The 20,813-nt window shown below is 61.1% G+C and overlaps 2 protein-coding genes across 22 annotated transcripts in view; one reads left to right on the top strand and one right to left on the bottom strand.

The window, feature by feature from the left end:
* The window catches only part of NCOR2 (nuclear receptor corepressor 2), a 234,201-nt gene that overhangs the window by 161,455 nt on the left and 51,933 nt on the right, over positions 1–20,813 (top strand). For 16 of the 19 annotated variants that reach the window (XM_080560150.1, XM_080560143.1, XM_080560142.1 and 13 more), the window contains 3 exons: positions 8,927–9,051; positions 9,955–10,127; positions 14,155–14,217. In XM_080560150.1, the coding sequence (XP_080416276.1) occupies positions 8,927–9,051; positions 9,955–10,127; positions 14,155–14,217 (361 nt within the window). Of the gene's footprint in view, positions 1–668; positions 4,505–8,926; positions 9,052–9,954; positions 10,128–14,154; positions 14,218–20,813 lie in introns of those variants that run through there. The other 3 variants (XM_080560149.1, XM_080560148.1, XM_080560152.1) reach the window with 3 other exon arrangements.
* LOC308179656 (uncharacterized protein) overlaps positions 14,224–20,813 on the bottom strand; it is a 224,520-nt gene continuing 217,930 nt past the window's right edge. For 2 of the 3 annotated variants that reach the window (XM_080560193.1, XM_080560192.1), the window contains 3 exons: positions 19,011–20,567; positions 16,775–17,034; positions 14,224–16,146 (listed from right to left, as the gene is read on the bottom strand). In XM_080560193.1, the coding sequence (XP_080416319.1) occupies positions 15,481–16,146; positions 16,775–17,034; positions 19,011–19,083 (999 nt within the window). In that variant the 5' untranslated portion in view covers positions 19,084–20,567 and the 3' untranslated portion in view covers positions 14,224–15,480. Of the gene's footprint in view, positions 16,147–16,774; positions 17,035–19,010; positions 20,700–20,813 lie in introns of those variants that run through there. The other variant, XM_080560191.1, reaches the window with a different exon arrangement.

Below are 20,813 nucleotides of genomic sequence, written 5' to 3'. Positions count from 1 at the left end.
TCCAGCACCGTGCACGCTCTGATTCAGGCTGCTTGGGCACAACCCAGATCTCTTTTCCTTCAGGGGCTGATTTCTCAGGCACCGGCTGCGGGAGGTGCGGAGCAGAGCCTGCAGGCACCCTGCCGCTGCACCCCTGGGACCCCCCAGCTGCTTCTGAGCCTGAGCGGGGCACCGGGATTTTGGCAGCCGTGTGGACTTCGGGCTCTCCCACCGTTTTAGGAACCACATCTGTGTTAACAACCCCCCAGACCTTGTTGATTTGGGATTTTTGGAGGGGATTGAATTTGGCTCGGTTTCCGGACAGGTTTGCAGTCTGACAGCACTGCTGGTGGCCAAGGAGGGCTGGAAAATTCCCCAGGCCTGGCTTGAGGGGGAAGGACCCATGAGAAGACGCTGAACCTGGATGGATGCCATGGTCCTGGTCCTGGCTGAGCTGTGGTCTTGGGGAGAGAAACGTCTTGCAGAGCATTTAACACCTTGGGAGCTCGTGTGTGCTGCCAGGTGCAGGTGCTCACACTTTAAATCCACATCTCCTCGTAGCCAAAATAAACCCAAACAAGACCACCTAACCTCCAGGAACCTCAGATGTGCTCCAAAACCTCGTGCTCCAAAAATCAGTCCTGTAGCAAAGGCAAGGGTCATGCCGGAGGACACTTGGAAGTGGTGGAGCCCTGCAAAAAAGCCGTTTTTTGTTAGGGAACGTGGTTGGTTCTGGGAGAACAGCCTGTCCCTCGTGCTCCTCCTACAGCTCGGTGCCGTTGGAGGTGCAGGCAAGGGCTCGGGGCTTTGTCTGGGGCCTGATGCCCACCGTGTGCTGCTTCTGAGCAGTGTTTGTGCAGAGGAGGTAGGCACGGTGTGAGATGTGGCTGTGTTCAGACTGGTGCTGTTCCCGTAACCCTCCGACAGTGCCTGCACGATGCTGCAGGCCGTGGCAGCAGGACAGGGGTGAAGATCCTTCCCGTCCGGGCTCCCGATGCTCCCAAACCCCATCCCTGGTCACACCCCGGAAGGTGTCGTGTCCCCGGTAGAGCCAGCCGCAGCCTTCCCACCGCCCTGCCACCCCTCCGGGCAGCGCGGTCGGGCCGACACAATGGAAACTCGCATTCCTGGAATCCCAGCTGCAGTTTTGGGGGTGATTACACCAGAACTACGCGGCCATATTTGGGAAAGGAACCCAAGGACGTGGTGCTGCGGGAGGATCGCTGCTTGGGTCCCGGACCCCGCGGCAGCCTCGCAGGCTGTGCCGGGGCGGTGGCGATACCGTGGGGATGCGGCCGCTCCACCCCAGTGGCACCGGCACGGGCTGCCCGTGGACCAGCCGCTGATGGACCGCGTGGCCGCGATGTCCTGGCTGTTCCTTGCAGCTTAATTACATCTCGGTGAGAATATAGCTGCGTGGGAGCCACGTGAAGCCCCACGCCGGCTCACCCCGCGCTCGGACTGGTGTTTCTGCGGCAGCAGGTCCATGCAGCCCCTGGGCGAGTGCCCCACGGCGCCTGCGCTCACGTGAGTAGTCCTGGGTGCTGCAGGGGGCCGGGAGCTGCCGAGCTGCCTGGGGAACGCAGCGTCCTCCTCGTGGGTCTCGGATAGGGAACGGATCTGGGGATAAGTTGTTTTATTTACAGTCGGGATCCGGTTTTGACTGGGAACCGTGTGAAGCTTGGAGCCGAAGGGAAATAGGGAGGCAGGTCACGTCGTGGCTACGGTGCTTTCTGAAACGGGCGCAGCTGAAAATCCCGGAGGGCTTTCTTCGCCCCGGTGCGTGCGCGTGGGGCCCAGCAGCCTCTTGCCCAGCCCCTGCCACTGTTTGTTTGCACCGCGCCGGGGGGGGGTCCCTGCGGAGCCGGAAAGCAGCCGGCGGAGAGCTGGAGCCTGGCAGCAGGGCAGAGTGTGGCAAAGCAAACCGCAGAGAAGAGAAAACACGTGTTCCCTGCCTGGGACGGAGCGGGGCTCGTCTTCACCACTTCCAAATGTTGTGCTCTCTTCCCCTCGGGTCATTTTCCCTTCGTAAGCAGTCAAATCACTTTTCAAAAAACTCAGCAGTGACCCAGAAAAGAAACATTTCCTCTTATGGAAAAGCCCTCGGTGATTTAAGGAGGGATCGCTCGAGCAGGGTCCTGTAAATTCGCTGCCACGCTCGAGCAGGATCCCCGTGCGGTAGAAGGCCGGGAGGCACGTGCCCGAGAGGCTCCCAGCGTGGAGAGCGATGGGCCCACACCCAGGTGCATGGCCCCAGCCCTACTGGTCCCAGTCCTTCATCTGTGCCGTGCCCAGTGCTCTCTGGTGCTGAGCAGTGGTTGCATCCAGCAGAGAAGCAGCACAGATCGAGGGCTGCCCCGCGCTCCCTGCTGGAGCCTTCCTGCTCCCAGCCAAACCGAGCGAGCCCCGCGCTCGCTGTCGTTTTCCTTATCAAATCCCAGCTTGGCCCTCTGTTCTCTGACTTGCTTCCACGGCCAACAGCATCGAGCCCAAGCCCGGGCTGTGAGCGATCAAAGCGGAGTAGCCAGCAGACCTCCTCCTTCCCCTCCGTGTTTTGGCAGCGGCTTGTTTTGATTTGTGGTTTCTCCCATGAGCGGAGGGTGCTGCGCGCGGTCGTGAGAAGCCAGGCTCCGCGGCTGTGGGTGGCAGCGAGGACTGAGGCATTCCAGACTGTCAGATCAGAGGCTTTGGGCCTTGGGAGTCGCTTACGTGATGCATATATATATATATTTATAAGCCCTCCCGCCTGCGCTCTCTATCCGGCCTGTCTGCGAGCTCCCTGCAGGGAGGGCGACGGGAGGTGCTGTTTGTAGCGGCTGTGTGGGATCAAACCTCGGTGGCAGACGGGCTTGAGCCCCCGCTGCGGGGCTGGCAGAGGTGGAAGGATGCTCCGGGGGGGCTCAGGAGCCTGGGCAGCACTCAGTGGGGGCTGGCGAGGGGGCTGGCACTGCGGGTGCTTGGGGCGGTGGCTGTGCCTCGGCAGGGCACTCCAAGGGGTACTGGGTATAGGGAGAGCCTGAAAGCAAGTGGAAGGATGCACGGGGAGGGGGAGAGCGATAAAGCAAACCCCAAGCGTTCCCGGGCCAGCAAAACATGGGCCTTTTGCCTTCGGCTTATCTTGAGCTGGTTTTAATTTGCGACTCCCTGATTGCGTGCAGTGACCTCGGCCTGAGCCGGCTGCGCAGCCGAGCGCACCAGGAGAGCACCGTAAATGCCTGAGTCTGAGGTCACCCACGGGAGAAGGGAGGCACCAGCACCTCATGTGCGGTAGGAGGCACGGCCAAGGGGTCTCAGGTCTGCAGGTGGGGAGGGGGCTCAGGCCCACGTGGCCGGCAGGGCACCGCATTACCCAAATTCCCCATCGAGGCAGGTTTGGCTGCAGTGTGGGTGGGGAGAGCGTTGGCACGCGTCTCCACGCTGCTGCAGAAGGCTCAGAGCGAGCTGGTGGCAATGGCAGGAAAGTCACGTCTGAGTAAAAGTCTCAAAGCTCATCCCTGTGATGTGAGTGAGTGAGTTTGAGAGGTAAGGTACCCAGATGTCGCATCGGGCAGCCCCGGCACGCACACGGCTCCGTGTGCGGCTGGCATTAGGGGTGGCAGTTTGCTTCCTCCTGCTGCGAGGAGCAGGCAGGAGGTGGTGACTTTGGGCACGGTGCTGGAGGTGACGTGATCCACCTGCCAAATGGCATCCCATGGGCAGCAGATCCAGCCTCAAAACCTGGCGTGAGAGAGGAGGCAGCACCTCCAGCCAGCGCTGGGGCTTGGTGAAGGCCTCACGGTGCTGTCACCCAGCCAGTCCCCCACCTGCACATCCACCAGCACGCGGCGTGGCCAGACAGGAGGAGCTGGCCAGGAGTGAGCTCATCCATCCCTGGATGGCCAGCCCTGTCCCCCTCCCTGGGAGCACGAGGGCTGGGGATGCAGCTGAGCCTTGGTTTGCTCTGCTGAAGCTACAAAGCACGGGGTGAGAAGCACCCCGAGCATCCCCGTGGCTTTGGAGGAGAGCGGGTGCCTCGGGCGCAAGGTGTGCGGGGCCAGCAGCGAGCTCCGGGATGCTCTGGGGGCAGCGAGGTGTCTGCGCCTGGCTCTGGCACTGTCCCCAGCCCCTGCCACAGCCCGGCGTGTCTCACCGCGGAGGGGACGGGGAAGGCAGGAGCGGCGGTTCTCCAGAGGCTTGGAAGTTTGGAAAATAAATAGCCCTGCGCTGTAGGTTCGGCTTGGCATCCTCGCAGATTAATCACACTGGCTGCAGCCAGCACTGAGAGCCCCGGTGACGAGAGCTGTGGTTTATAGATGATGATTCATCGACTCGACTTAGAGCGACCACGTTATTCCAGCAGATTGCAAAATCATAAGAGGAATGTTGTGGTTAGTTTACGGCTTAACTATGCAAATCGTCAGGAAGCCTTCAGAGCTGGAGAACGTAAGGCGCAGCGAGCCCGGATGGCTGGGCGGTGAGCAGGGGCCGGGAGCCGGCGATGGGGCTGTCGGGGACCGGCCGCTCGCGCGAGCCCGGGGCCAGAGAGGTGAGCACCGGGGGGGGGAGCGAGGGGCTGGGGGGGTGCTGAGCGAGTGATGGGGCGCTCGGGGAGCCGGGGGGGGCGCGTTGCGGGTCGGGAAGGCGTTTCTGGCCGGTTTCCCCCGTCTCTGTCCCAGGGCGTCTCCGGCGGAGCTGGGGAGGGAGAAGGTGGGGAGCTGCTTCCCACCTCCTCCTGCCCTCCTGTCCTGCCAGAAGCAGGCAGCGCCTGAGCGGAGGAAGTAAACAGAGTGGGAGGAGCTGCACCTCTTCCTCGCCGTGGCTTTTTCCCTGCCAGACCCAGGGCCTGCGGCTGGGGGGGGGGGGCGGCGAGCGCTGCCGGGACGCGCGGCGAGTTGGTCGCTTCTCGGTGGGGCCAACGCTTCGCTGGCCGGGACCTACCTGCAAGCCCGTGTCCCCGGAAAGCGTGCTTGGGCACGGCGTGCCAGTGCGACGGGGGCGGCTGGCTAGGGCGAGCAGATTTCCGCGAGCCAGCCACGCATCGCTCCCAGGAGTTGGGTGGGTGGGTGCGAGCATGCCACCCTGCCCGCCGCCCCGGCCAGGGGGAGGCTGGAGGCGCACGCGCTGCTCCCGGCGGGGCTGGCACCGCTCTGCTCCTCTCCAGCTGCTCCGGGGCCGCTGGGGAATTGGGGTAGAGGTGAGCAGATGTTTGTAATTAGGGAGCAGCTCGTGCCGGAGCACGGCAATCGCTCCGGGAGGGAGGCAGCACGGCTCCGCGGGCTCGCACCCCGGGGCTCGGAGCAGGATCGGCCTCTCGCTCACGCGTCCCGCATGCGATTTGTCCCGGGGCCTTTTTAAATAAACAGGATGTGTTGGCAGCAAAAACAAACAGCGGCGATGCTGGGGAGGAAGGGCGGTCCGGCAGCAGGAGAACACTTGACCTGGAAGGGAGGGACGGGAGGGACGGCCCTGCTCTGCCACAGGCTTCTCCCCAGGCCTCGGGCACATCCCTCAGCCTTCGGCGCGAGGCGGGGAGCGTGGGCCTGCTCTGCCTCCTGCACCTGGGGGGTTCAGCCTGGGGAGACAGGGCTGTCGCTGGAGGGAGCTTGCCGGAGTGGAGCAGTTTCAGTCCTGGTCCTCTTTTTTTTCCAATAAGCGCCAGCCCACCTGCCAGTCCACCTCTAAGTGGGGCAGCGTGAATCAGAAGGAAACATCATCTGGTAATTGGGGAAGCATTTCCTGGCCCGTCACGCTTCGGGATGGCGTCCCGTCCCTTGAATCATCCAGAGCTGGTCCGTGTCCAGAGCTAAGAATAGCCTCCCCGTGCGCCGCGGGGGCAGCCCGGTGCCGGGCAGGGTGGGGGACCGGCCGGCTGGGGGCCGGCTCCCGGCTGTGGCTTCCCCGTGCCCGGCGGCTCCCGGCGCTGTGCCGGGCTGTGCCGGGCTCCGACGCCGTGCGGTGGGAGGTTGGAGGTAGAGCACGTGGCGTGGGTGGGCCTGGGCAGCCGCTCGGGCTGCCATCGGCCCCGTGAGCCTCCTCGGGATTGAAGGAGCAAATGCAGCTCCTGGTGGAGCCGGGGGCAGTTTTCCCCAGCGTGGCCTGGGGGTGACAGCGCTGCCTGCTCTGTGCCTTTCGGACACGCGGGAGAGCGCCGGCCGATGAGAGCCGTCACGCTGCCACGCGGGGCATTGCGCCCACGCAGCATTTCTGCCCTGTGAGATGTCACTCCTGGCATCGGGCACCATGCCCCGGCTGGCCCAGGGCAATCACTAGAGGGCATCCGTGGATTAAAATGCTCCTCTGCGGTGGTAGGAGCGCTGGTTTGGTGTCCCACCACCTTTGGCTTGAAACCTCCATTGGGAGTAAGCCAGGAGATGGGGAAACACGGTGGGACTGGCGGCCCCATGGCACACATCCATTCCCTGCAGCCGGGCTGGAGGGCTCGGCAGCTCCTGGACAGGATGGAGATCGGCCGGTGCCATCCTGGGAGGTGTGTGCGTTGGGGCGTGAGCCTCCACGGCTGCTCGTGCCTCTCCCTGCCTCTCGCAGCCCTGTGCCTGCAGGTTGGCGCGGGGAGCTCATTAGCATCACCGCGATCCCAGCCCGTTACTATGGGGAAGAGCTGCGATCGCTGCTCGGGGTTACAGCCCGCTGCTTCCAGCGGGTGCGGAGACGAGATGAAACGATAAGGGAGCTTCCCCGAGGAGCCCTGCGAGCCTGCTGCTGGGGCAGGGGCTGGTTTAAGGCCGGAGGAATAGGGCCGGCTGCTGGCGGCCGGTGCCTGTAGGGCGCAGGGTTGTGGACAGGCACCTGCCCCTCTGAGCATGACGCTCGTGTCCCCGCATGTGGGTGGGGACACCTCTTTGGCAGTGCCCTAAGTTTCCTTGCTGTCTTGGTGGGTGTCCCTGGGGACTTTGTTCGGGCTAGGTGTTGTGGGGCTTAGGACAGGCAAACTGTCCCACGGGTTGGGGAGCGTGTGTGCAGGGGCAGCTCGGTACCGAGGGCTGTTCGTCTTCACCCCACGGAGCTGGTGTCTCAGGGTTGCGTGGTTCCCTCCTCCCCCGGAAGAAAATATTCGTGAAGGAGCGGTAGAAACACTGCAGAACTGATCTGGGTACCCCTCGCTTGCCCAAGCACTCGGTGAAGGGAAGGAGCGTGGGTGGTGACGGCCGGGGGCCGGGGCAGAGCCTGCCCGAAGCCCCGTGCTCTCCCCACGCAGCCCAGCCCTGAGCCACAGGTCCCCGCCGTCCCCTCGTGGCCCTTTTTTCCGGGCTGAACCCGCGCGGGTTCACCGCCGACCCGCGGCGTGACTCACGAGTCAGAGGGTTCAGGGCAGCGCTGGGAGCGCGCGTGTGACGCGTGCCCCTTGCTCCGCTGCAGCCCGCGTGGGCTGGCCAGCCTCCGAGTCGCAGCGAGGCTTCTGCCGACTGCCCCCGAGCTTCTCTGCAGGGTTTTGGGGGCAGCGCCCGGCACGCCAGGTATGGCGCTGGTCTCGGGCAGTTGCCGGGTTCAATCCTTTGAGCCGTGCTCCCTGCCCTGGGAACGCCTCCTGCCTTGGGGAAATCCCTTCCCCGGGGAGCTGGGTGGCCGCAGGCTCCCAGGAGCATCCCTGGGCTCCGCACGCCTCAGCAGCCAGCCCGGTCCCAAAGCGTCAGAGATTTGTGGGCGCTGGAAGATCCTCAGCACCCGAGTGCTCATCCCAGCCCTCCCGAGTCGCCCCCGGGGCGCAGCGGGGTGCAGGGGGGTGCAGCTCGGGCACTGCTGGCGGGGAGGTGCCGCAGGGGCCGGGAGGAGCTGGAAGCCCCTGGGGTTTCAGCTGATGGCAGCGTCGTGTTCATGCTTTGAGGACTTGCATTGAGCTGGGGCCTGGAAGAATTAAGAACCTTTCTCGCTGAAGTGCTCTGAAGCCCTTTTTGACGGCTCCGCGCTTCTAATTTTAGCAGCAGCCCTTTGGGGCTGAGGGTTTAGCTCACGCTGAGCGCGGCTGCTGCGGGGGAAGCCGCAGCTGGAGGCAGCCACGAGCTCGAGCATCGCGGAGCGGGGACGGGCTCCCAGGACGGAGCACACCTCATCAGCACGGCACTTTCCAAATGTCTGCGTGACAGCTAGGCTACCCGGGATCAGACTTGTGCTGATAAATCCCCTTTAAGCCAGTTTCCCCCCTCCGTTTCATCGCCGAGCCCTTTCTCAGGGCTGGTGGGAGCGCTGCCGCTTGGGAAGGGGCTGGGTGAGCCGGGTGGCTTTACTGGAGCAAGCAGCCCTGCATTAGCCAGGAGCAGGAGGGCTTTAATAAATCATTTCCCGTCTCTAATTTTTACTCCTCTATGAAATTCCTCTCGTTTGCCGGTCGCCAGAGGGAAGGGAGGTCAGGGGAACCAGGCCTCCCCAGCATCCTCCTTCCTGCAGCTGTTGAAACAAAATCCAGAAATACTCTAATAGGCACGTCCCTCCCTCCCCCCGTAACACGGCGCGGTCGGTACCAGAGTGCCGGTGGCGGCGGCCGGGTGCTGGTGCGCGCAGCCCCTGCCCAGGGGGCCGGGCGATGCAGGGCAGCAGGGAGCAGGGGCATCGTCCCTCCTCGGGGACCCAGAGGCCATAAAATGTCCCCGTGGACCAGACACTGGGAAAAAAGGTAGCAGCATCTGTGTCGCTGAGCCTTGGGGCGTCTCCGGTGCGGGTCGTGACCGATGCAGCTAGCAGTGAGTGCAGCGGGGCTGTCCCGCAGGGCCCGGAGCACGGCTGCCACAGTAGATCCCAACCCCCCCCCCACCTTGATCTCCCCGTAATGCTCTCGGCCCCCTGGCTGCACCCTGTCCTGCAGACGGGCACCCCGTGGTGGTGCAGCGCTCTTTCCTCTTGGCCGCTGGCCCCCCGGCATTGTTTGGCCGTGTTTGTTTAGGTTGGCCCAGGTGCCGAGGTTTATCTGCCCTGCCGCTGAGGTTTGTTTTGTTTTGCGTCCCTTGTTTTGCAGCAGCAGCAGCAAATGCCCCGGAGCAGCCAAGAAGAGAAGGATGAAAAAGAGAAAGAAAAGGAGAAGGAGGGAGAGAAAGAGGAAGACAAACAGGAAGCAGAAAATGACAAAGAAGAACTGACAAAGTAAGCGAAGCCCTCCCCTCCTGGCTCCCCTCCGCCTGCAGCGAGGACTGTGCGTCTCCCCGGGGTGCTGCTGGGACGCGGGGTGGGACGTGGCACGGTGCTGGGCTGCCCGATGCGGTGCTGGGCTGCGTGTGCCCATCTCCTCCCAGCGGGAGGGAAGGGGAGAGCCTGCTTTCCTCTTTGTCCCTCCCCCCCTGCTGCTCCCAAACTTGGAAAACAGCTCTCCGATGTGCTTTTATTTTTAAACCCGATCAACCCGCAAAGCCGCTCTGATCCTCGGGCTTGTTTTGCTGTTGCGAGAACCTCCCGGAGTCGGAGGAGCTCTCGGAGCCCAGCCGAGCGTGGCGCTTCACCTTTAGTGTTATTGATGTCAACATGAGAGCTTCCAGATCAAGGGATTCGGCCAGTTTTATAACCGCGCCTGCCTCCCTGCCTGACACAATCATAACTAACAGGGGAGCATCAGAGCTGCGGCGGGGAAAGGTTGGCACGCGGGCTGCTAGCTATCTGTAATGGGATTAATACTTGCTTTAAAAGAACATCTGGCTTCATTATATCTAGGCTGCTAAGACATTTACCAGCAGGTCCTTTTCAGGAAGATAAATGAGGAGGAGGCAGTGATGAATTTGAATGGCCTGGTATTAAACCTGTCTCTGTCAGGTCTCTGCGTGCACTTGGTGGTGGAGCTACAGCCATCTGCAGAGTGCAAACCCCGCCGCAAATAACCCCGCCGCCAGATTAGCCAGGAAAGGGGTCTATGTGTGCAAAAAAAATAATAAAATAAGGCAGACTTTCCCCTCCAAAGGACCACTGCAAAAACCCCAAACTTGTGCAGAGAAATACTTGACCTCCAAATCCTCCCGACCCAATGGTGATTTCCTCGCTCCTTGTTTTTTTCTGCAGGGACAAGAACGACGACACGTCCGGGGAAGACAACGACGAGAAGGAAACCGTCACCTCCAAGGGCCGCAAAACCGCCAACAGCCAGGGCAGGCGCAAGGGGCGCATCACCCGCTCCATGGCCAACGAGGCCAACAACGAGGAGGCGGCCGCCCCGCAGCAGAGCGCCGAGCTGGGTGCGTAGCCGCCGGCACCGGGAGCGGGGAGGAGGCGCTGCGGCACAGCTCTCAGGGTGCCTGCCCTGCTCTGCACTGGGGAGGGGTTTTGCCCTGCTCTGCTCCCCGTCCCCAGCTCCCAAAGGAGGGTTTTCCTCGTGCAGCCCCTTCCCAGGGGCAGCAGGAAGGGTTCTCTTGCCCATTTGTTAACCTGCTCGCCCAGGTGACCCGGAGGCATTTGCGACAACTGTCTTAGCCCAGCGTTAATGTGTTTTAGGACCCTGGAGGGAGGGAAAGTATTGCAAAAGAGAAAAAGGGAAGGCATTGGTTTTAGCAGTGCATTAGCTGGGCTCGTGCAGGGCTCGTGCGCCTCCTGCACTGGAGGTGTGCTTCCCTCTGCCAGAGGCTCGGGCTTTCAGTGCCCTCAGCTGCTGGGGCTGCTCAGCACCAATGCTGTCCTGCCCTGCTGGGTGCTGGGGCTCCCTGGCTCCCCGCAGTCCTCCTGCCCCTCTCAGTTGTCCAATTTACGTGGGCCCAGCGCTGCTGCAGCCTGCGGGGTCCGTAACCCCATGGCCTTGGGAATCGGGCTCTTCCTTCCTCATCCGTGCCGCTACCCCGGCTGCTGTGAAGGATGCGGTGAGGTGGCGAAGGGTTCATTGCTCAGAAGCCTCCCCACCGGCTGCCTTCGTGCCACGCACCCCAGGTGGCATTTGTTTGGCACGCGTTGCCCGTGCGCATCCCCAGTGCCCCCGCTCATCTGCCCCATCCGTGGGCTAGGCGCAGGGTTCGGCACGTTCCTGCCCACGGGGCATGGCCGGGCTGCGTGCAGGGCTGCAGGGTGCTGAGCACAGCAGCAAGGGGAACGAGCAGCTGCAGGGCGAGATGGACGAGGCAGAGCATGCTGCCCATAACGTGGCACAGCCGCCGGCTCGCAGGGACCACGGCCAGCACTTGGCCGAGAGCAGCAGTCGGGGAGAGCTGTCTGGGGGCAGACAGGAATTCACAACATCATCCCCAGACACACCTCGTGTGCATCTGCCTCTGGCATTTGCAGCTCCGGTAGTGGTTACCCTTGGAAACTGCTCGTGTATTGACTTGGAGAAGCAAATACATCAAGGAATTTGGCTGATTTTCCGATGTTTTGTACTCTATCAAGTACAAAATTATTGCTGCGCTACCTAAGGCGAAGCAAAAATAAAAGCAGGGTGACTCCTCTCGGTTTCCTTTCTTTGCAGTTTCTTGCTTGTTCTGTTCCATGTGCTATAAATCACTCGGAGGTGTTTCGCCTCCCCGTTCCTCTGCTGACAACTGGCTGAAGCCTTGATTGCGAGCGCTGTTTTCATCCAGGCGATATAAATAGTTCCCGGCACAACGGAGCCCTGATCTCTGTCTCCAACTTGTTAAGCAATGCTGCAAAGAAGGAGCAGATAATGCCAGGGACTTGGATGGGATTTTTTTTATCCCAGCATCTCAGAGCCCTTGATAAACTTCACGGCAGGCAGACAGAAAAGACTTCAGACCATGTTAAATTGGGAAAAGGAAGCGGATTGATTCCAGTGGCATATCTGAGCAATTGGTTACACTTTATGTCTCTCCACTAGTGCTTTAATTTAGGTTGGCTAAGAAAGTTATTGCATTTTAAATACCAATTGAACATTGAAAAACAACACAAAACCATATTGTGGTTTAACTGCAGCGTGCTGGAGCTCCCAGTAGGCATCTGTTACATAACTGCACAACCTCAGTAAATATCATTAATCAAACCAAACGGGCCATTTCTTTGACATTTCTTCACCATACAATAACAGTCGTCTCAAAGATGAGTTAGGGGCCTTGTGAAGTGTGTTTGGGACACTCGATTTGAAGCAAAGGAGAGCCACAGCCCCAAATCTGCCCGGGGCAGGGGGAAGCGGCAAGGGGACACCTGTGGCTGTGCTCAGCCAGCTGGGAAGGAGATTCCTCGGTCTGGCTCCGGTGTGCCCCAGGCATCGCAGCCCAGCTCGTCCTCCTGCACGGTCCCAGCTTTTGTAAAGCCCCTTAGAAAATGCCTCCCCCTCCCCTCGCCCGTATCCTCTAGCCTAACCTATCAGCCTGCTCTCCATTCTGAAAGGACGCTGTCAAAACATCTCTCATCGCTGTTGAAATAACGCTGTGCCTGTTGTTTAGAGTAATAACCCGCTGGCAGCCTGAACCGGAAATCTGTTTCCTTACCGAGTTGTTTTTTGCCTCTGACTCACACCCCGGTTTGTTATTGTAGGGTTTGCTCGCTGGTGCCAGGCCGCCAGCAGGATTGGCGCGCAGCGAGCGCTTCGCACAGGACCTCGGTGTCCCTGCACCGAGCGGGGCGTGGGGACGGGGGCACAGGTGCTGGCGCCCTCCTCTTCCTCTCTGGTGGGAGCAGTGCACCCCCTCGACCCCGAGCTGCTCCTGGCCCCAGATCAGCCGAGCCCCTGCCACTTCTGGACGTGGCTCTGAGGTGTTGGAGAGCGCGGTGATGGTGCCAGCTCTCCGAGGGAGCCCGCTGTTAGCGGGGCTGGCTCCCTAGACCGATGCGGGTGGCAGGCCAAAGTGACCGAGGTGACGCCGTTTCTCCGTCTCTGCTGAGGGTGACGGTCCCACCCCGTGTCTGCCACCTCCGAAGCACGCAGCCGATGTCGGCTCCGTCTTAGGTACCTGTTGTTGGCGGGCCAGAGAGCGTGGCACCGGTTCAGCAGGAAATGTGCTGCCTCCCTCAAGCCATCTGGCTTCGCTTCCAGTCCCTAAGGAACCAAAGGGGAGGCTTTGCGTCACCCAGAAGCAGCCCAGGAGGGTGGTGCCGTGGGGGTTGTCGTTGCTGTGCCTCCGGTGACCAGGGTGCAGGAGGGGGCATCCGTGGAGCGGCATTTGGGCTTCTGTTGGGTTAAAGGGTAGGGAAGTTCGGCAGGACCCCTTGTGTTCCAGCCTGTCCTGAGATATCGGAGGGGCTGGGGTCGGCCAGGGTTGGGCTCCGAGCGATGCCCAAGCTGGCACTGTCGGTCGCATTCGGTGCATTGAATTAGCACCAGCCAGGTGCGCAAACAGCACAGTGCACTTTCGGCCTAGCAAACGGCTGGTGGGGTTTATTGAAGCAACAGGAGTGCCGGTTCTTTGGATTGCTGGTGATAAATGCACTGGCTGCGAAGCACGTGCAGACACCAGGAATACGACCAACAACCGACGACACGTGGTAGTTGGTAACTCATGAAACAGCTCGGTAGGGAGCGTTAGGTTTCTCGGTATAACCAAGAGATCGAATCTCACCCAAGAGGCATCCCTGTGGGGGGAAGAGAGGTTCAGCCCCTCGGCTGACCCCACAAGTCAGCGATGTCCTTCCAACTTGTCTGCGACGGTGTCTTCCCTGGCGTTTTCCTCTCATGAGCCATTTTTATGCTATTTTCTTACCTTTAGGTGGAGCTTGAGTGACTCTAGGCATACGTGCCTTCGTTGTGATTGGTATAACTTCTTGCTTTTGGCTTGAAGTCACAGGCCCAGAGAAATTCAGAGCATGTGCTCAGTGAGGGGTGGTCACACCTCGGAGGCGGGTAGCCTTTGGGATGGAAGTGTGTTTTGGCATTATAATGAGGTTATAAAGAGCAGAGTTCACCTAGAGGAGGTGATACGGTTATCAGTTAGACTCAGGCTGGCCATGCAATCTGTCAGATCCATAGTGCCATCGGGTCCCCCATCCCTGCCACGACAGCACAGAGCCTGGCCGCGGGGTCTCTGCTCTGCCCTCTGACACCTCTCGGGGTCAGCACGCCAGGCTCCCCAGTGGCACCAGCACCCGAGGTTGTGAGTTATGCTGCCGAGGGGGCTAGCATGGAACAGATTCCTTGCATACCTGCCACATCTCACCCTGGAAGTTTCCTCAGTGCCGAACCTTCTCTTAAGAAGTGGACGTAGGTTTAGCCTCACTAAGTCACCTCCAGCGATCACCCACTGCTTCCCCCTGCCGCGCGCCTCGGAGCTCGCCGGGGTCCCTCAGCCCTGGGTCCCCTCTGACTGCTCTCCTTTCCTTCTTCCTCCCCAGCTTCACTGGAGATGAACGAAAGCTCTCGCTGGACTGAAGAGGAAATGGAGACGGCTAAAAAAGGTAAGCCACTTGTTTTCTTTCTTGTGTTGGTGCTGCTGGAGCCGACCCAGCAGCTGGCGACGGAGGGTGCCTGACCGCAGGGCGGTGGGGCAGGTCCTGCCTGTCTCGCTGCTGGTTTCTCGCAGTAGCCTCAGTGGGTGGCTTGGGGGGAAACGAGAGGGGTGTCAGGTGTTGGTGCGCGGTGCTTGCCCAGCTTCTGTGGCCCCGGGAGCTGTGCTGACCCCCGGGACATCTGTGCCGGCGGTGCTGCGGCCACGGCCCACGTGCGTCCCGCGAGAGCAGAGCCGGCTGTAGGAAATGGGGAAGACGTTTCATCTGCTGCTTCCTGCAGCTTCTGCTGCGCGTAGCACGAGGCTTCGCCCTCTGAAGCCTCGTCCTATCTGTGCGATCGGTTTCAGACGTGCTGAGGGCGTCCGCCTGTGTTGGTAACTCTGGTGTTCAGCAATTTGTGGGTGGCAAACCCCGGCGCTCCGCGGTGCGGGGGCAGCTGCGGCTTCCCAGCCCTCCCCGGCGTGCAGTGGGGAGCTCGCGAGAGCTGCGGGCAGGAGTGGGGCTCTCGACATCCTGAGCTGATTCAGAGCCTCTGCTGAGACCGTTTTGAAAAAGTGCTGAGTGTGGCACAGCCCTGCTTGCCACTTCCCCCTCCCTCCGCGCAGCTCCCGTGCCAGCCCTCTCGCTGCTTTAATTTTTTCCAAAGTCACGTCCTGTCGATCCGCTGCCGGGTTCACATCCCCGGCCCGTGCATCCTGCTTGCGTGGCTGCTGATTCTCCTGGCCCGGTGAGGATTGTAAACGCGAAATTAAAATGGAAATGAGCGCCGTTCGGGGATGGCAAGCGCAGGCAGGCACGTTAGTGGCTTCAGCTCGGTTTGGAAAATGCACCTGCTGCAAGGATGGCGATTACATGTTCTGGAGCCCCGGCTTCCCAGGTGCCGGTGGGAGCTGTGGACTCGGATTACTTTGCCTGTGAATATCCCAAAACGTTTGGCTCGCTCGCCTTTGAGCTGTTCCAACCCTCTTTGCAGCCCGGTGCCAATCTCGCGCGTTGCTGAGCGTAGCTCTCTATGGATGCAAAACTTAATGGATAGACTTTAATCAGGCAGCCTGGCCCGGAGCCAGGCAGCGGGGTGAGCAGGTGCCGAGCAGGGGAGTGCTGCTGGAGGGATCTTTTCTGAGCGCTGCTTTGTTTCGGAGATCGCATCTGGTTGGAAAAAAGCGCCTCTCGCTGTTTTGTGCTGGATGCTGGACGCGCGCTTAAGGAGTCCTAAAACCAGCCGCCAAAGCCTGCGTGGAAGATGAGGTGTGGGAGCACGTAGTGGTTCCTGCTCCTGCGTAAGCTGAGCCTGACCCCGTTATTCCAGCCCGGGGGCCAGGCAGGGGCAGGGGGATTTGCTGTTGCAAAGCCTGGTTGCTGGGCTGACGTTCCCCTGCCCGCTACAACCCGGGAAACCGAGGTTTCGACGCCAGACTTCTGCAGAGAAGCCAAATTCCCCTTTGCCAGGAAGTAGCCGCGCTGCTGCTTCGAAGTGGCTCTGTTTGGCATTTCCAGGGACTGGCAGGCTGGGGGTTTCCGACTCGCAGCGCGACCAAACTCCGGAGGTAACCTCAGGGGCCGCAGGAGGCTGCAGAGCCGCTGCTGCTTAGCGCCTTGCTGTGCCTGGGAAGAGGAGGATGGTGACCTCTGCTCTTGGCACTGGCGAGTGGGTAGGTGGATCAGCCTCACCATCAGCTTTTTTGTGCGTGGCATGAAACCCCCCTCCTCTGCTGCAGGGAAAGGGCGGGCGGGCGCATAGTAGGGGAACCAGCCCTGGGACAGCGCGACGCCGGAGCCGAGCGGCCGCACCAAGCAGGGCTCTGGAAATGAGTTGGAGAGCTCTGGAAGGGCAGAGCTGCACGGAGGGCTTCCAAGTAGGAGAAGGCAGGACCGGGTCTGTGGGGAGAGACAATAAAGGGGAGTACCGTGTTATTAAAGTTAACTAGGGGAACGAAAACCTAGCGAGAGGAAAGTTCTTGCTTAATGACACTTTTATTATGCAATAAACTTTGATTCACTAGTCTGTCAAAATGTGCTGAGATTGGTGTAATTACGGGGTAGCTAGCGTGTTTTTCTGCTGCTGCCTCGGCGCACAGGGGCCGCGATTCCAAGTTGGAAGCAGGAGGCTTTCGTTACCCGGAGCTCTGCGGGGCTGGCCGGGCGCTGCTCCTTACAGGGCAGTGTTTAGGCAGCTTCGGCTTCTGGGGGGGACCCGCTGGCAGGAGCCGGTGGGCTGGGAAGGAAGCCCGGCACGCCCCAGCAGCCAGGAGGGTTTGTTGCCCCCTTCGTGCTGAGCGCAAGCAGCGGTACGTGCCCGAGCGGGGCTGCCTCGCAGAGCAGCCCGCGATAGCGGCGGAGCTGAACCCGATGAACCAGGAGGTTTCAGCGCGACCTTCGTTAATCTTTAGTCTCGTATCTGTTCTCGCTCTGGCTCTGGGCTTCCCCCCCCCCCGCCCCCTGGAGTCTAACAAGTGGTTTTGTACTCCGAAAAGAGGCCACGTAAAAATGGCAGTGTCTTGCTCACCTGAGTTCCTCCCACGCCGTGCCGAGGCTCTGCGCTCCTCGCTGGAGGGGCAGAGCCAAAATCGTGTTCCTCACGCCTTGCCTCCGTGTGGCCTGGCCGGGGAGGGCTGGGATGGAGGCGCTGGGACGGAGGCTCTGGGACGGAGGTGTTGGGATGGAGGTGTTGGGATGGAAGCACTGGGATGGAGGCGTCACGGGGACGGGTGCGAGCAGCGCGGACAGAGGGGCCCTCCTGGGCACACAGCTCCTGGGCGAGCAGGGCTGGCGGAGGAGATGGCATGTGTTTGATTTCTATCACAGTAAATGTGTAACAGCAGAGAAACGGGCTTTGGGTAGGGGCCGAGACCCTTCCTAAGTTGCGTCGGAGGCACTGATGAGCGGTCCTGGCACCCAGAGGACAGCGGGGCCGGCGGGCCAGCCGTGTGCGTGCTGCTCGTGTGAGCACTTTGGTGTTTATTTTAGAGCGTAAAAGGCCAATGTCAAAGAGCTAAATAACCCATGAAAACTCCTAAATAGTTCATTTTGGGTGGATGCAAAATATTTCCTTGGATACAGGTTTTCTTTTGAGGGCTGATTTTCACTTCTGCCAAAAAACAACTTAGAAAGCGAGATGAATTTTGGACCAACCTGAGCCATTTTTTTTTTCCCCAGTTCCATTTTGTCCATGAAACTATAAAATAAAAAATAAAACTAATAATTAAAAAAAAAAGCAGGATTTTTTTTAAAAATGTTGATTTCTTAAAATTAACACACTGCCAAGCCCAGCAACACGCGTGCCCATGGCAGCAACCAGCCGTCTCCCATCGCCTTTCGAGCACAGCTGTGTTTCAGCACGCTATCGCGCTGCACAGGATTATTTTGGAGCCTGAACGGGTGTGTAAACACACGCAAGCATGCGCTCTTCCAACCCTAATTTGGTTTTGCACTGTTATTTGAACGAACAGCTGGCTGAACGGGGGGAGGTAGGTCTGTGTAGGTCTGTGCATTCTTCCTCCATCGCTCCTTCCTGGCAGGGCAGCCTTTGCTCTTAAAAGGAGTTGGCTGCAGCCCGGTGCGGAGCAGGCGATGCTGTCTTCGTGGGAAGCTGGGACTGAGCCCTGCCCCGTACATTCTTCATCTTCCTTGCACTCACACTGGAGCTTTCCCCTCTCCAATATGAAATGTTAAATAATACTTTAAAATTTAAAAAAAAAAAAAAGATGATGTTAATAAGCGTAGGCTGGAGAAGGTGGTTTGCAGCCTGTGCCCGTCGCTGCGTGTTGTCCCTCGTGCTGGGACCAGGCAGTGGGGTGGGACGAGCCGTGGGGTCCCTCCATCCAGGCTGGGTGCCCCGGGTGCTCAGAGCCGGGGAAGCCCCACAAACGCTGCCGAGGAACCGTGCGCGTGCCCCGAAGCGCGTGTGATGCTACGGGGAGGCAGCAGGCGGAAATTGTCGGGGCGATTCGGATGGGGTGGATCGGGTGCCACGAGGGGAAAACCACATCCGAGGCGTGAACTGGCCACGCTGCCTTTGGCCAAGGTGTTTGGCAGCACGTATTGAACGTGGCCCCCCGGGATAACGCCCGTAACGTCGCTGCCGTGGTGCCCCCCCGGCGCTGCGCTTTCTGCCACAGTTGGCTGAACATTTCTCAAGCATGTAGGAGAAAACTGCGAGGATTTGCTTAGCGAGTGTCAGCGAATGAAACACAAAAGGCCTGTCAGGGGGAACTGCTGGGTAATTACTATAATTTACAGCCTACATTTTAATTTTGAGCATTATTTTTTCAACAATAAGGGAGCGGGAATAATATCCGAGCCAGGTGAAGAAAGAGCACTTGGGCCCGAGGGGAGCGGCGGCTCCGCATGCGCTCGGCCGCGGGACGGAGCCTCCCGCATCCCCGGCAGGACGGGGGAACCGCGGGGAGCAGGGCGAGCTCCCGTCCCTGCCGGCGGGCTGGAAGGAAGGGGACGCAGCGCGGCGAGAGGAGAGGCGAGGTGCCTGACGGTAGGAATCCGGGTCGGGGAGGTTCAAGCACGGGGCTGCCGGAGGTGCGGAGCGTGGCAGGAGGCCGATGCTGGTTGCTGCGTTCCCGAGGACGGGCGAGCGTCGCCCTGCCTGCCCGCTGTCCCCTCCCGCGGGGACGTGGGCCGGCCGCGTGCGCGTCGTCCCCGCTGCTTGGCGCGGCGCGGCGTCAGGAGCCCGGTGCTCGCCCGGCTCTGCCTCCCACCGCCTGCGCGGCCCCGGAGCGGTTACTCACCTTCTTTGTGTCTCGGTTCTCCCACGCGCGCCCGCACGCTGCGAACCGCTCTGAGATCAGCGGGGGAAAGCATCGCTGCGGCGCGCTAATTTGGCTGGCAGCGGAGCGCTGGTTGCCAGCGACGCCGACCACGCTTTCAGGATGCCACGGTTTGCGCGGTGCTGGTCTTTCTCCAGGGCTGGGTTACAGTTTTGGCTGTGCCAGGAGTGTCCCCATCCCCGCTCCCGAGCGGGGGAGTGGGTGCGAGGGGTGCTGGAGGATTGCTCGAGGTACCGTCAGGCATAGGGGAGTGAGATCACTTATTTTTTTCCCTTGTAACCCTGTCCTGTTAATCCGCACGAGCTCCCATTAAGGGACCCTTTTACGGGCTCCCTCCACCCTCTCCCAGAGCTGGGTGGAGCAGGGCGGCCGCGCCGGGGAGCCTTGGAAAGGATCACATAAAAACCCGCAGCTGCGGAGAGCCGAGGGGCCGCGAGCGGCCGGCTCCCACCCGCCTCGGTGCCCCCTCATCTACCCCTCCGAGCACACGTTGGGGTGCTCCCAGCTCTCCGGGCTCCTCTTCCTTCCTGCTCTGCGACGCTCCAGCCCCCGTTTGCTCGTGCCAAGGCAGAGGCCGTGGTGGCACCGCTGCCCACGCAGCCCCTGCGTTGGCTCGGCTCGGCTGCGCCGTCCCGCGTCCTCTCCCAAACCTCTCCAGCGGCGCGGGCTGCGGGGCCAAGCCACGCTGGGGGCACGTTGTCCCCGCTGGGCTCGGCCGGCGCGCACCTCCCCAAAGAAAAGCGCCTTTGATTCACTTCAGAGCGGAGGAAACTATTAGCCAAGCTTTGTTTTCCTGGATCCCTCCCCCTGCCGCTGACATTCAGATGAGAGCGAGGGAGACAGAAAGTGAGAGAGGGAGGGAGGGAGCCGGTGCCAAGCGGCCGCACCCCTTGTCAGCTTGGGTCAGTGCCACGTTCGTTATTAATGCTCTGTCTAGAGGTCACATTCAGATGCAGTGAGCCCTGGGTCAGCCAGAGGAACAGATTAGAGCTCGCTCGCTGCTCCGCCACATACCGACGGCACCGGCTCCCCGTCCCCGGGCTGGCAGGAGCGGAGCTGCAGCGCGCCGTCGGCTGCTCCCTCCCCTGCGCCTTTCTGCTGCTTTTTTTTTTTTCTGTGGGCTTATTTATTTATTATTCTTTCTTGGCAACATCGGGCATCTCCTGAAACTGCACAGCCTCCCCTCCCCGTAGCCCCAGGCTGCTGAGCGAGGAGGTAGGGGAGAAAATACCGGAGGCGCTTCCATCCACCTTAACAACCGCGGCTGCAGCCGGCTGGAAAAGCTCCGCCGCGAGCGGGAGGAGCGGGAGGACCGAGCGCCCGAGCCCTGCTGGAGGAGAGCTGGGGACAGAGCATGTGTCCCCTCCAACTTCTGGCGCCGGGGTCAGGACTCTCCCGCCTGTGACCTGGTTTCCAGCCTCGGCGCCCGCTCTCCGCTCTCCGCCGCCCATGGCTCTGAAATCCTCTCGCCCCCGGGATTTAAGGAACCGGCTTTGCTTTCTTCTCTTTCTCCGGCTGCTGCGAGGGAGCGAAAGCAAAATGAGCGGGGCGGGCGTGAGCGGAGCACTCGCAGCGCTTCGCCGCGAGCTGGTGTGCCCGGGGGGGCTTTGAAGCGCGCCCCAACGCCCGCGTCCGTCCCAGCCCGCCCGCTGCATGCTCCGGGCACGCTCCCCGCCCGGCGCAGCCAGACCCGCGGCATGTAAGTACTGGGGGGGGGGGCGAGGACGGGGTTAATTAACACTGGGGCTGGTGCCTGGCGTGGAG

Source organism: Anser brachyrhynchus, assembly GCF_964034855.1.
Source record: "Anser brachyrhynchus genome assembly, chromosome: 17".
Lineage (NCBI taxonomy): Eukaryota > Metazoa > Chordata > Aves > Anseriformes > Anatidae > Anser > Anser brachyrhynchus.
Note: the sequence above shows the minus strand (reverse complement) of the source record. Positions and strands in the feature narration are given on the sequence as shown.